Source organism: Protopterus annectens, chromosome 5.part0, assembly GCF_019279795.1.
Source record: "Protopterus annectens isolate FY-2018-M chromosome 5.part0, PAN1.0, whole genome shotgun sequence".
In the NCBI taxonomy this organism is placed as follows: Eukaryota; Metazoa; Chordata; order Ceratodontiformes; family Protopteridae; genus Protopterus; species Protopterus annectens.
In genome coordinates, this window is record NC_056735.1 from 1,224,895,041 (window position 1) to 1,224,909,254 (window position 14,214).

Below are 14,214 nucleotides of genomic sequence, written 5' to 3' on the forward strand. Positions count from 1 at the left end.
GTGTTTTTCACCTTCCCAGAGAGGAATACAGGAGTTGCTTCATCTCCTTGGCTTATAAGATGGTGCTCCATGTGCTATTGTGGTCTGTCTCTGAAATTTCCTGCTCTTTAGTCTTGACATGTAGTACCACACTGGTGAACTAGCAACTCGCCTTTACTATTATCCTACTATGGACATATATAGAATTGTATTGCATAAACCGCTGCCACATCCAGACATGGAGGGCCTTATCTGCATTACCCTTCTCGACAAAGAAACTGCCACATGTACTTAGGGTGCATAGGTGCACATCTTCCTCTATGGTGGTAGATATTATTCCCTCCATTCCACAAAAAAGACGTGTGTCTGTGAGTTACACATGTGGATCAGTCTATATATGCAGGACTGTCCATGTTGTTTTAGTAATGTCCCCTGCCTCTGTACCTCTCAACTCTCCATCACTCTAGAGAATGCCCATATTTTTGCCATGTATTGTTTGTCTATTCCTCAACAAAAATTCTTGTTTTATGGTAAATCATTGAAGACTGAAATCACTACATAATGACAGATATGTCAGATTTAGAAAATGCATACTAATCCAAGTTTGTTTATTCTATCAACTTTCTAAGTTATAAGAGAAATACATGAAATTTGTCTCTAATTTTGGGAATTTGGCCACTCCCATTATTTCTGACTTTGTCCTAAAATCTTAACTTAAGATGATGACAGGTTTGCCTTGCTCCATTCAGTGAACACAGTCCTGGGGGCTATTGAGCTGTCAAAACTATAACACCATTCTATGAGCAGGTTACTACTGCTTCCTGTCAGTTGGACCTGTGCTAACAGCACAGGCTATAACCTATGTAATGAAGGCATCATATCCATTGTAGCGTGTCTTGCAGTCCATGCGCATATGGCACGGGTCTGCACTTGACCAATCCTTATTCCCTGCTCCATCAGGCTAAACCCCACCCACAACCCTACCATACTAGCAGGACTTGTATCTATCCTTCTCTGAACTTTGCTCTCTCTTTTAAGGTGATCCCTATCACAGGGTAGGGATATGGCATACTTATTACTGTTTGGTTTATATTTTATGTTTTTACAGTGGCTGAAGGGTTTGAAGCCTACTGAATGGCCTGTTTCAGTGGACATGACAGGCTCTCCTGGCAGTGAATTAAGTGTAATTTGCTGTTGTCTGTTCAGCACTGTTTTAATAAAGCAACATGAGCATGTACTAGTCTGTTGCATTTGTTTCTACAGCATCAAATGTGATGCAAGCTGAATTTAGGCAGAGGGAACTGAGCTCTGCATCAGCTCACAAGTAGTACTCAGCTCTGCCTATCTTTGGGGTAACAAAGATCACCCTCAGGAGAGTGATATGGAGAGCTTGCTAGTGGTCTCCATGGGACACATGGCTGTAAATGTGACAGAAAGTGAGAAACAAGGTGGACCATCAGACTGATATTCATACTGGGACCATGAAGCATCACCTTCTTCAACTGAGTGAGTTGCACAGTAAAATGACGACAGTCATTATTCCTCCATAGCTAATGTCCTCCTGTGATGTCAGCCTTGCAGGTAACTGATATATGGTGAGTTCCCCCCTGTGCTGGCTAAATAGGCCCTCTGTGACACTCCTTATACCCTAATGTTGTGTCCCCCCTTCAAATGTATCACTCTTCCACCTATGTTTGTTGTCCAGTACTTCCATCATCAGTTGTACACACTCTCAGTCTGCATCTCTCCACTGTAGCTCCCTTCTATCCATACCTTCCCTCTTAGGTTTGTCTGCATTGCATGTTTCTTTTTCTGCCCAGTTACCTTCCTTATACCCTCCATCCTTCCTGCTAGCACTTACTCCTTGCTACCTTCCCTCTCTAACATTCTTAAAAAAAGGGTAGCTGCCATGTAAAAAAGGGAGCCTTTCTTCCTTTACCTCTCTACACTTCATGCTCTCTTCTGTTTATTCCTCTGTTTGCACTTCCCCATTCTTCCAGTATTATCTCATTCCTTTCCTCCTGATGAGATGAGCTGTTACTTTGCTATGGTGACCTTTTATTGGGTATTGCCAGTGCCAGTGTTATAGCTACAGTGCACTTCATTGTGTGTCTGAATATGCATAGCATTGGGAAAGTCACCTGCCTGCCACATTCCCTTGGGTCACATGAACATTCATGGCATGCCATATCTGCCATATATTGCCGTTATGATGTTTTAATGTACATCCCTGACATGACAGTGTGCGTTAGCACTCAAGGATCTCTAATTGGCATTGGGTTATATAATGCTATATACTACATGCTATTTAGCACTGCAAAATAGCATAATGAGTGTTCTTTCTGAATATCCCTAATGTATGTATGTAAACCAAAGGAAAGAGATTTTTTTTCATAATTTTCCGACTCCCCCCCAATGTTTTTACATATAGAAAATCAACCTGCTAGTTTTTATTTTTTAACTCAACATCCCAAATACATGTTTTTGAACGTAAGTACAGAAACATGAATGTCATGTGCATAAATAGATCTTTTAGTCTCTTTCCATGAAATTAATAGGAAAAAAATGTCTCACACACTACATTTTCACAAAATAAAAAAAAAAAAAAAAAATGCACAAAACATAAATAAATCAAAACCTAACCCTAAGGTGAGAGCAATCAGATGACTGCAATACAATGCAATATGAGGTTAATATCTAAATGTCTGTCTGCCTGAATATCTGTCTCTATATATAAAGACAGAGGGGTATGAGCCCTGCTTTTTCTTGAAACACATTTTGTTGACTATGTTTATGGGATGAATATTCAGATGAAATTATTATTATTATTATTATTATTATTATTATTATTATTATTATTGTTATTATTATTATTATTATTATTATTATTATTATTTTGTCAATATATGTTGCAGTTCACTTGTATATTGACTACTGTTTTGTAAAGTTTTGCATTTCATTTACTTTTGTGAAACTTTGCATTATGTTTAAGTAATGGCGTGTGTGGGAGTGAATCTCTCACACTGGGGGTTGTAGATGATCCGTGACATTAATTTGTCTATTCTTTTGTCTTACGTAAAACTTGTTTGGTGTTCAGTACAGCTACTACATAACAAGTTGTTTTAGATAACTTCTGTGCAGAAAAAGGAATTATTTTATATGTTGAATTACTATTCTTCAATTGTTATGCTTAGCGTTTACAGTAGTATGTAGAGTTGAAGTGAAATATATCTGTGCCGTTTTAATAATGAGTTCTAACTGGAATTAGTACTCTCTGGTTTATTTTCACTAAAGTGTATTTAGCTAAGATATATTTTGGCAGACGTTTATGGGACGTTTATCCATATATTCTCTCTCTCTGTGTTTTTACTTAGACTTAGATAGATAGATAGATAGATAGATAGATAGATAGATAGATAGATAGATAGATAGATAGATAGATATACAGAAAGATAAACTGACAGAGAGACAGACAATAACATTTATTTTCTTACTAGAACATAAGTTCTTTTCCTTGAATTTATGTTGTGAATCAGTTTGTCAGATGTAACAAGAGTGCAAGCACATATTAATTCATGTACTGTGTGTGCCTGTCCTAGGATCTACACATTTTGCGTACCTGTAAGTTGATTATCATACACTGCCTCTAAGTCTTCTTTAATCAAGAGAGGATTTTGTTATGGGTGACCAATAAACTTCTGTACTGCACATTACTTTGATATTTATTCATTAAATCCTTAATGGCCTTGAGGAGAGCATTGGACTGAGACCAATACATCAAATGGGCTATGATGAAGGTCTATAATTTAGTAGGTGTGCTGACCTCACAGGCAATATATTAGTTAGCCTCACATGGGAGGTGTCGGGTGGGATTTATTCTCATAAAATATTTTTCCTTAGTATGCCATTCAAGGTATCTGTCTCATTTGAAATGGCTTTAATGAGATGGCTTTCACGTTAGAAACTGCAGACCAGTTCTGTCTTCTGACCAATTATAATTGTCTGAAAAGTTTTGTACTTGAATTGATATGAGGCATAATTCTCATGGAAAAGCCAGCTCTTGTACAGTTTGTATCAGGTATGTATGATATATGATATGCTTCTCAATGATTCTGTGAAATTACATTATTTAAACTCATTTAAACTTCTCTGAAAAGATACTTATGTTCCTAAATGCACCTGTCATCAATAGAAATTTAACTTAACATAACAGTGAAATAATCTTAAATCTCAAGAGCGTCTGTAAACCAAAATACTTTCAGCAAGACTTTGCTACCTCCAGCTAAGGATGTGTTTGAGCTGTGTGTATTTTAGAAAGTCCCACAGGAATTAGAAGCCTGCTGCATCCTTATGTCATTGAGATATCTTCCTGGTGGATAACGTGTTGTACTTCTGCTCTGCATTCATTGTACTACACTGCAGGCAAGGACAGTACGTGCTTGTCTTGTCGATTTTAAAAGGAATGGCATACAAGTTCAAAGGAGGTTTCCCAGTCTTACTGATGTTCTGTTTCTCAAACAAATTAAATTTTTACTGTGTGCTAGCTTTGTACTTCTGTGAAACTACCTGATTATTTAATAAGATCTTGCTTTGTGCACCAAGTAAATGAACAATAGAAGATGAATAAGAAATGGTTTGGTTCATAAGTTTCTGCTACATGTTCCTCAGACATCTAGAAGAAATAATGCAATTATGTAATGTTTCACTTAATGTAAAGGAATATGACTGGGTCACCGATAACCAACATACTATACATCAGAGTCATGGATGTCAAGAATTCACCTTGAGAGAAGGGACAAGTGAAGCTCGACATACAAACCTTGACATCAGTGTAGACAACACATAGTGAGTTATGATCAGACACGCATTATTATAGTTCTTTGTAATACATGGAGCTTTAGCTTCTCCAGTGTACTCTTTAGTTACATGAAAACAGTGGAAAGTATAAAGTGTGTCATAGGTTTGAGAAGCATGAAGCACTTAGCACTGCCGTATAGTGGCCAAAAGTAAAGTGTCCCTCTGAAGAATGAGCAGCTTTAAAGCTATTGGACATTTTACTCAGTCACACATCTATTCTGTAGTGGCTGGCTCTGGCCACTGTTGTAGTTTAGTGTGAAACTAGAGCAAAACACTGTTGAGAGGTACATAGCAAAATTTAAGTATCTGTCTCATATCAGAAGGGCACTTGAAAAAGTTGCCTTTGCCCTGAATTCTGAGCACAATTACAGTGTTGTATGTACTACATGTGACATCATTCATGCGTAGGATCTGTTTACAATTACAGTGTTCCGTGTACTACATGTGACATCATTCATGCGTAGGATCTGTTTACAATAACAGTGTTCCATGTACTACATGTCACACATCATTCATGCGTAGGATCTGTTTACAATTACAGTGTTCCATGTACTACATGTCACATCATTCATGCGTAGGATCTGTTTACAATTACAGTGTTCCATGTATTACATGTCACATCATTCATGTGTAGGATCTGTTCACAATTACAGTGTTCCATGTACTACATATCACATCATTCATGCGTAGGATCTGTTTACAATTACAGTGTTCCATGTGCTACATGTCACATCATTCATGCGTAGGATCTGTTTACTTCTTATTTATTCAGTTAAAGTACTTTATTTAGTCTGAAAAGAGTGGAGGCTGACAACTGAGCCTATCTGTCCTGGTACTCAGTAGGCATAAGGCAAAGAACTCATTATGGATGATATGCTATTGAAGGTTCTTTTTGCCACAAATTCTCATTTATAGTAATTTGCATTTTTTTTCTCTGATAAACTATTTTTAAACAAGTTACTGCTTTGGCAACCCCCAAGCCAAATGGCTTAACATAAAACAGAACACTAGTGCAAGATTAATGATAATGTGGAATGGAGGCTTTATCTGTATATCTTTTAAACGAGGCAATCTTAATAATGTATGCATATTATTACTTACTCAAAGCACTTACAGGGTTACTTCAAAGTTTTTTTTCACTTTTAGTCATTCAGTAAATTCAAAAATAGCAATCATCACACAAGTTATCAAGCATTACTAACCATTTTTACAGAACGGACCACTGTATGCAGAATAGGTACAGTCGCAAGAAAATCCATTGTATTTCTCAATGCATTTTCCTTCATTGTGACACAGGCTGCCATAACTACTGCAATGTCCAAGGCAACCTGGTTCTACCCCAGGGGTTATTTTGGCTCGTTCTTCAAGGTCAAGGGATATACCATTTAAATGTAAGCCGCGAATACATCCCAGAAATCCCTTCTGCCTTGAAGCTGTTCCTCCTAAAATTAAGAAAAAAAAAAAAAACAAACAAAAAAATTACTGATATGAATTAGATTATTTCAGAAGTATGTTTGTAATCATTACATTTAGGAAGAATTCTCATAAATAACTGAAGAGGTATACAACCATACACCAGAAACTATACATGGAATATTTCAAGTCAACATATTAATTTATGTATGTTTTGTTAGCTGTGACTCACATTTGCAAGTAATTTAAATTCACCTTTTGAATGTTATATACACATAAGAATTTGAAGCTTTTTTGTGTGACACAAATATTCCAAATACAAAAAACAATGATAAATCTGGCTGGATGCAACACAGTACATATCTCATTTAAGAAATCAACTTTTATTTGCTTTACATAAAATATGAAATGGTTTCATTTAAAATAAAACTGAAATTTTCTTCTACACACTAGGAGTCAGGAGCTGCCATAAATCTTACATTTTATTAAAAAAAGAAAACAGTATAAAAACAACTAGTGCCATGGCTTACATCACTTTCACGGTTACTAGTTTCAAATAAGAAAACTGCACGTTTACTGAGTGTAGGAAATGGCTTGACCAATCAACAAATGACAACACTTAGCATCCAAACCAGTGAAGAGAAAATGTTACACATCCTTTACAATAAATAATTAAAATACAGCTCATTTCTCATGCCCTTATGGCACAAAGTTCCTTGTGTAAAAAATAAATAAGTATACAAAAGCAAAGTTGGATATAAGTTTAAACTCAAATCTGGAAAACTTTACAAAATGAAAAACATGAGGCCTGAGGAATCTGACTTATGACACGAGAAAATGCTGTATCACTAGGCTGTCATCAGATTTTTTTACAAATAACTCTTATGCACTCCAATAATCTCATACTAACAGGTCGAAGTCTGCCCTATATTAGTTGGGTGTCAGTACAGAAATCCTGTTCAGAGTCACACAGTAGACAAATGAATATGAAAGGAAACAAATCCTGTACCCTGAGCAGAGAAGGCATTTTTTTAACAGTTCAGAGTTGTATTCTTCTATGCTATCTGCTAGACATTTGCAGATGATAATAGAACAGGCTCACAAATCACTCACCTCCCCAAAGGACCACTACCTCAGAGGAAAAGAAAGGAGGGAAGGGGCTCATTATGGACAACCACAATGCAAGAATTGTCAAAGGCTTTGAAAAATGTTTGTACATTTATTGCAGGATATTGCTGAAACAAGCAGGGAACTCACCAGTGTCACAACTTGTGCTTCATGGATATCTTGTATTCATATTTTAAATATCGCGTCTCTCTGCAAATAAAGTAGCAAAGTGGAAGAGCTGGTTTTCACTCTCCAGAATCAGCAACAGAGAAAGATTAGTGTGGGTGTCATGCTTAGGGACTCTGTAAGCCAAAAGAAAAATACCTTCCTAGTAAGGATTCTAATGCTAATCGTGTAGCCATTAAAACGTGTTCCTACACTATCCTGACAATGCACTGCAAGGATGCACTGTGCAGCAAAATCCTGATGAGGAGGAAGGTATAAACACATTTGGGCAAGGAGCACAAGTGCTTGATAGTCTGGATAGATCTCCAAGAAAGACAATGGGTGACTGTCTGAGGTGCTGACATCTAACATGTTCTGTGTTCTATGAGGTAGATTGTGAAGGCATCGATGTTAGTGCAAGCAGTGCAGGGGTTAGCCTTGAGCTGGAGGCCTCTTACTGAAAAGCAGAGGGAAAACCTTTCTTAAATCCATGTTCTAGCTTATTGCTAATACTATGATTAGTAAGGATCCATTCTTGAGTAAAATGTCTAACAAGAAAGTAACATAACATAATTGAACGTATTATAAATAACTCATGACAACTTGTTTTCTCTTTTTTCTCTCTTTGCCTTCTAAGACTTTATTCTCCCTCTCAGTTAAGTTACCACTGCCATCCTAAATATTTAGGTACTATGTAACCAAAGAATTTATTCCTGTTCTCTAGCATGGAATGAAATTGCAATTGTGGATTCTTAACTATGATTATATATGTAACTAAACTATGTAATGCGGAGCTTTTTTCCCCAGGCCACCATTGAAAACGAGTTCCCTTAGCCCAGTGGACCTCCCCCGTCATCAAACTGGAAATAAATAAATACATAAATAAATACATACATAAATAAATAAATAAATGTGATTTGTTCTGATGGCTTCTAATACCTATCAAATGGCAGCTACACTTGCCCATGGTTTCAAGAGTTAACTTGTAATTAACTGTATAAACTAGTGACTACCCAGTCTGCTATAACTTGGGTATGAAGTACTTCTTCTGTGTTCATAGTTAATTGTCCTTGTTATTGTTTGTGTGCTGTTCTTCATGATACTGCTATCATGTTATTAAATGCAGTCATGCTAAATGCTAGAGCTCAACACCAGGATAAAAAGCCATGCGCTTAGTAATTATGTAAGCTCAGTTCACCCTGACATTTTGTTTTACAGGATGTAAAACTTCCTAGGAAATGAAAGCATCGGAATCTCCCAAGTTGGGTCGAGCTATCTATGCAAATCGTAACTTAACTGGCAAGTTTGTAAAACTTGTAAAGCTAAGGAAAGAATAAGTCACAATCTTAGCTCACACACCTAAGCAGGTCCCCTGATACATTACTGCATATGTGGACCTAATAAGGATTTTCCATCTTTTTTGCCACTCCCTTTAATAAGCTGGATAAGTTCAATAAAGGAATCTACCATATATTACTTGAGAGAAGACATAAATGAATTCCTGGAAACTGTCCTGAATCATCCTAGTTCCATGGAAGAGGGTGACATCAAGCCTCAGAATATGTTACTGGATCATCCTAGTTCCATGGAAGAGGGTCATATCAAGCCTCAAACTATGTTACTGAAAGGAACATGGAGAACAGATTTATGTGCTCTCTGGCACCTGAAAAGAGACAATGACCCAGGCTTTACATGGCTTCATTCCTAGGGGATTTCACAAAACAGACTAGACTTTTGGTTTGTTTCAGATTAACTACTATGAGGATTACAGGGTACTAATGTCTTAGCATGTCTTCATAGGGAAATACAGCTGGTGCTATCACCAGATATCTGCACTCCTTTCCATTATAAGGAATGGAAGATAGACCCTGTTTTCTTTCAGGATTTATTAGTAAGGAGGTTACACTGTTCTTTCAGATCAGCCCTGTTCTTTCAATGTATGGTTTTATGTGGTGGGAAATCCTTCATAGAGGAATTAATACCAAGTTCATTTTGATGTGTTTTCCTATTGAAAGTCAATTAACACTGTTGTCAGTTTTTTACATTTCTTCTCACATCTACAATCCTGATAATTATAACATTGGATGGTAAAACCCACAGTGCTGTGGGGGTGTAGCAGTCTAACTCCACTTAGTGGTAAGTGAGCATAAGGTGATCAGACGAACACATGCATTATTAATGTTCATAAGCTCATAGATTCATAGGTGTGTACTAGGCTAATGACCACAAGGGCCTTTTTAAGCCTAGCCATGCATTCCAAATCTCTGACAAGTTATGGTACCCATAATAAGTATAAGCAAGGGCTTGGGAGATGAAACATTTATTGGAAGATGAACCTTTAACAGGCTGCCTATGTCCATTGTTGACATAGGTGCCAAACCAGGAATCAATTTCCTGTTCCCCTTCTAATTGTCCAAGTTACACTTGAATTGGGTTAGGCAGGAATTCTTCTTCACATAGATGGGGAGCCTGTTCCAGGAATGGAGTCCTATGTCATTACTGATCATTTCCATAATAATTCTTTCCATGGCTATGCATATGTGACTAGTGAGACTTATGAGTCTGAACTTTCCAAGGTATGTAGACGGCCCATCTTTCTGCAGTGGGATGATTGTTGTTGTTCTCCATTCATGAGGCACAAAGCCTTTTGGAGATTATAGTTAAATATCAATTCCAGACAGCCTGATAGATTATGTTTCATGCTATTTAGAAAGCATCCTGAGATATTAACTGGGCCCACTGATGCAATGTTCTTGGCCTTAGAGACAGCATTATGGATCTGCTCCCTTGTGATAGCAGGGGGAGTTATATTTGATGGTATTTCCTGAGGATGGGTTGATGGGGAGGAAGGGCTAAAGTTAGAGCTGAATTTGTTGACCAGTAGGTTTGCTATATCTTCTGGCTCAGTATAGGTAGATTCATTTATAATGAGCTCTGCACACAATTGTGCATTGCCTTTGAGGTTGCAGACATAGATAAAGAATGCATTGTAGCTGTCCTTGTTCTGGGAGGCCAAATTTACCTCAAATTTGGCTTTGGTAGACTTTATTTGTCCTCTGAGTTATTTGTTTAGTTTGATGATTTTTGCCATGATTTTCTTCCTTCTGTTATATAGCCTACTGATGTTGTGATTCCACCAGGGTGGCTTGTTTTTTGAGTTAGTTCTGTATTTCTTCCTGGTGGCTACAGCTGCCTCTATGGAGCTATTAACATGCTTGTATAGGGTTTCGTATCTGTAAGCAGTTCTGCATAGACAGCAGTGTTCTCAGGGCTTACGGGTGCTTGAAATTTTGCCACGTTATCACTTAATAGTAGGAAGTTAGCCTTAGGGATTCCAGGGTTAACTGGGGTTCCAGATTTTGTTTTTACTTCAAAGACCATTTTGTGGTCTGACCTTACCAGAAAACACATTACATGTCTCCTATATTAGTGAGGATCTGTTTTAGTTTGTCAATACACCAACAAGGGGTGCAACCAATCTGGTCCAGAGAGTCTGTATTTACAAAATTCAGGAATCTCTTTGCCTGTACATTTGATATCATATATGATTCCCAGTTAATAGTGGGGAAATTAAAGTCACTCATAAATATGGTATTGGGTTGGATGGTGAGTGTTTCCAATAAGTGCAAAAACATTGTATGGTTTTCCAGGGTCATAGATGGGGGCCTATAGCTTGCAAGGAAGCGGTATTGGATTTTGCCTATGGTGTATTGAACGTGGAGCAGCTCAAGTGCATTGCCCTGTTTGACCAGCCTTGAGGTATGTTTATTTTTGATGTAGAGACACCTCCACTTTTGTCCCTGTCTATGTAGTAGCTGGTCTAAGTGTGTGGAAGGCATTATAACCTTGCACTGTTGGTGTCCACATTCTCTTCATTTAAAGTTCAGATAAGAGCACCCTAATGGTGAGTGTTTCACCTGCAACTTTGAAGCTGAGATTACAATATCTTCATGATAACTGGTTCACCTGTTACCTTTGGAAATCATGCTTCTTGGATTTTAATGCTAATTGCCTTAATGATTTCTGATTTTGCTCCAAATATATTTAAATATATTCTGTCAAAATATAAATGAAGTGAAACATTTTTCTTTACTATTGCAAAGTTCATAGAATCTCGAATACAAATGTTTATTCTTCCAAATATATTGCAGACTGAAAGCACACTTGAAATAATGCCTGTTATCAAAGTGCTATGTCATATTATACAACAGTACATTTTTCTGTTCATTTTTTTCTGTTATTTATTGTTTATGGTCTGTATTTAAGAACAAGGAAAATAACAGAAATCACAGGATATGCAACACAATGCATTGCTGCGTTATATGCATAGCTAATCTACAGAGTTCTGGAAGAAATTCAGGTTTTCTGCCATAACAAAAGGCACAACCACGGCAACCATTATAGTAGATATATTAACAGTTTCAGAGCCTAAAAAGTAATATAAATGTTAAGATTTGAATTTTCTGCATTATACATTTCTTAATTCTCTCTTCTGGTATGCATTACTTAATGATTAGATTTTGAAAGACTATATTAAGCAGGTATACAGAACTTTAAGAACAATTTTTACAATGTTTTGCTGCATTTTAAGTATTATTTATGATTAAGTAAACTATATGTAGTACACGGAGAATAGTGATTAAGCTCCAATGTTTGAAAAAGACAATTGAGACACAATCTTAACAAATGCTAAGCATCTCTGCTTAACTTGTTAAGGTCACGTCTCATACTAGGCAGTCAACTCTACCAAGTACTGACCATCAAAGACAGTGACAGAATACAACATAGATTTGTTTCTGCCTGCTGTCCCTACCTATAATGTCTCCATCAGTTCCTCTCGCAAACATAACAAGTAGCAAAAATAATTGAATGTGTTTATCTGCATTTTTGAAGAATGTAAAGTCTGAAAATCAAATATATCTCATTATTTTGCGAATTAAATCCTCATTAAATTGCACAAAAAACACAAACTTCATGAGGAACAGACCAAACATATGAGGCAAAAATCTGTACATTCTGCAAAAATCTTGACAGTTGACAGTAATGTCAAGGTGAGTGTAAATATACCAGACTGCATTACACTGTCTTTCTGACAACCCTCGCTAAGTGCTTTACGGGTTTGAAAATTGGTAAAACACTTTGCATTTTTTTTCCTTGTAAATAGTAGTACTTGGAGCAGATAAAGTTCCATGCACTACAAAGAATTATGATTAGGTCTCTGATCATAGCCTTTAATTATGTGTTCTCAAAATGGATGCGATGGTTCATCTTTCAAGCTTTGCTCTCAGTGTGAATTTCTTGCCATCTATATCTCAAACAAGCAGGTTATGGTTGGCAACTTGATCATAGGTTCATTGGTCAATACTAGGCTAACTGCCCTGAATTGTCATTTTAAGCGTAGCCAATAAGCCCAGATCATAATCAAGTGCTGTAACTTGTGTCTATGAGGTGAAAACTTTAACTATTATGCTGAGCCCACCCCCAAAAAATGTGGAGAATCCCTAATCTTTTCAAGGTTCAGTGGGATCTTTTACATCTACCTGAGCTGTCACCAGTTCAAGCAGATGGGAACTCAGTCTTAACATCTCATTTAAAGGACGACATATTCAGGAGTCAAACACCTCCCTTGTGCTGCACTGCAGTGTCAGCAGGCTACCTGTTTGTGGGAATAGAACCCACAATCTTCTGTAACAAAAGTAAGTGTGCTACTTTACATAAATCCATAAACTACTTTTATTTAGTTCATGGGGTAAAAAAGCATTTTCATTTAGTCAGTGTATTGATATGGTTGAAAATCAAACATATTAATTACTCTGGTTCTATATGGTTACCCTGATCATTTTGGCACCATGCAAAATTTTCAATTGTCCTAGATAGCAATTTAGAATTTGGGTAATTTGTGTAGATATCTGTGTGCTTTGCAAAATCTTTTTTTTTTTTTTTTGTGCACGTGTGAAGTAACAAATGAGTCATAATTAATCCTTTTGTATTACTTTCATCAGATGCAAACTGTAAAAATTCATTGATTTTTTTGGTGTATAATATTTAGCAGAGTTATGACCAAGGGATTGATCAGTAAATAATCTTAAATAATCTTAAGTGTGTTGGAATATACAGACATTTTCTTTTGACTCAGCAATATATTATACTAGATATCTATATTAGATGCCTGCTGTTTATGGAGCCATCTTTAAATTACTAGTCTCCCATCAGGACACAAGTACTCATCAGTAGTTGAATTCTGCTCACTGGTAAGCCATTAGACCTCAGGAATTTCTTAGTGTTGTGTTTGGATCTATACAACTGATATTCACTTTCTGATTCTTGACTACTGCTTTGCTTATTTCTTTATTTCTCTGGTTTGATTCTGCCATTCAGCATCAGTGTTTTACTGACAGTACCACTGCAGCTATGTTGTCTTTATGCAACCATGCTGTACTAAAACTGCTGTTATAAATGTAATTTAAATTTAATTGACTTGGTGTTGGCATTAAAAAACAGTGTTTACTGATTTAGCACTGCAGTTGTGTCTCTTGCTACTGACTCAAGTGTACTGTTAAGTGTTCATTTTACTTTTTCTTGTATGCACAGGATAATTTGCGCATAATTTATTAACTTGTTTCCAAACAAAGTTATGGCACTGTGATGTGTTAACTCTTGAAGCACTCTCAAACTGTTGCAGTAGCATCTGTT

General features: G+C 36.7%; 1 protein-coding gene across 1 annotated transcript in view; it reads right to left on the reverse strand.

Annotated features, from left to right (window-relative positions):
* LOC122802342 (contactin-associated protein-like 5) overlaps positions 1-14,214 on the reverse strand; it is a 2,566,556-nt gene that overhangs the window by 481,651 nt on the left and 2,070,691 nt on the right. Inside the window, exon 16 of the mRNA XM_044071980.1 lies at positions 6,039-6,278. Coding sequence (XP_043927915.1) covers positions 6,039-6,278 — 240 coding nt within the window. The remainder of the gene's footprint in view (positions 1-6,038; positions 6,279-14,214) is intronic.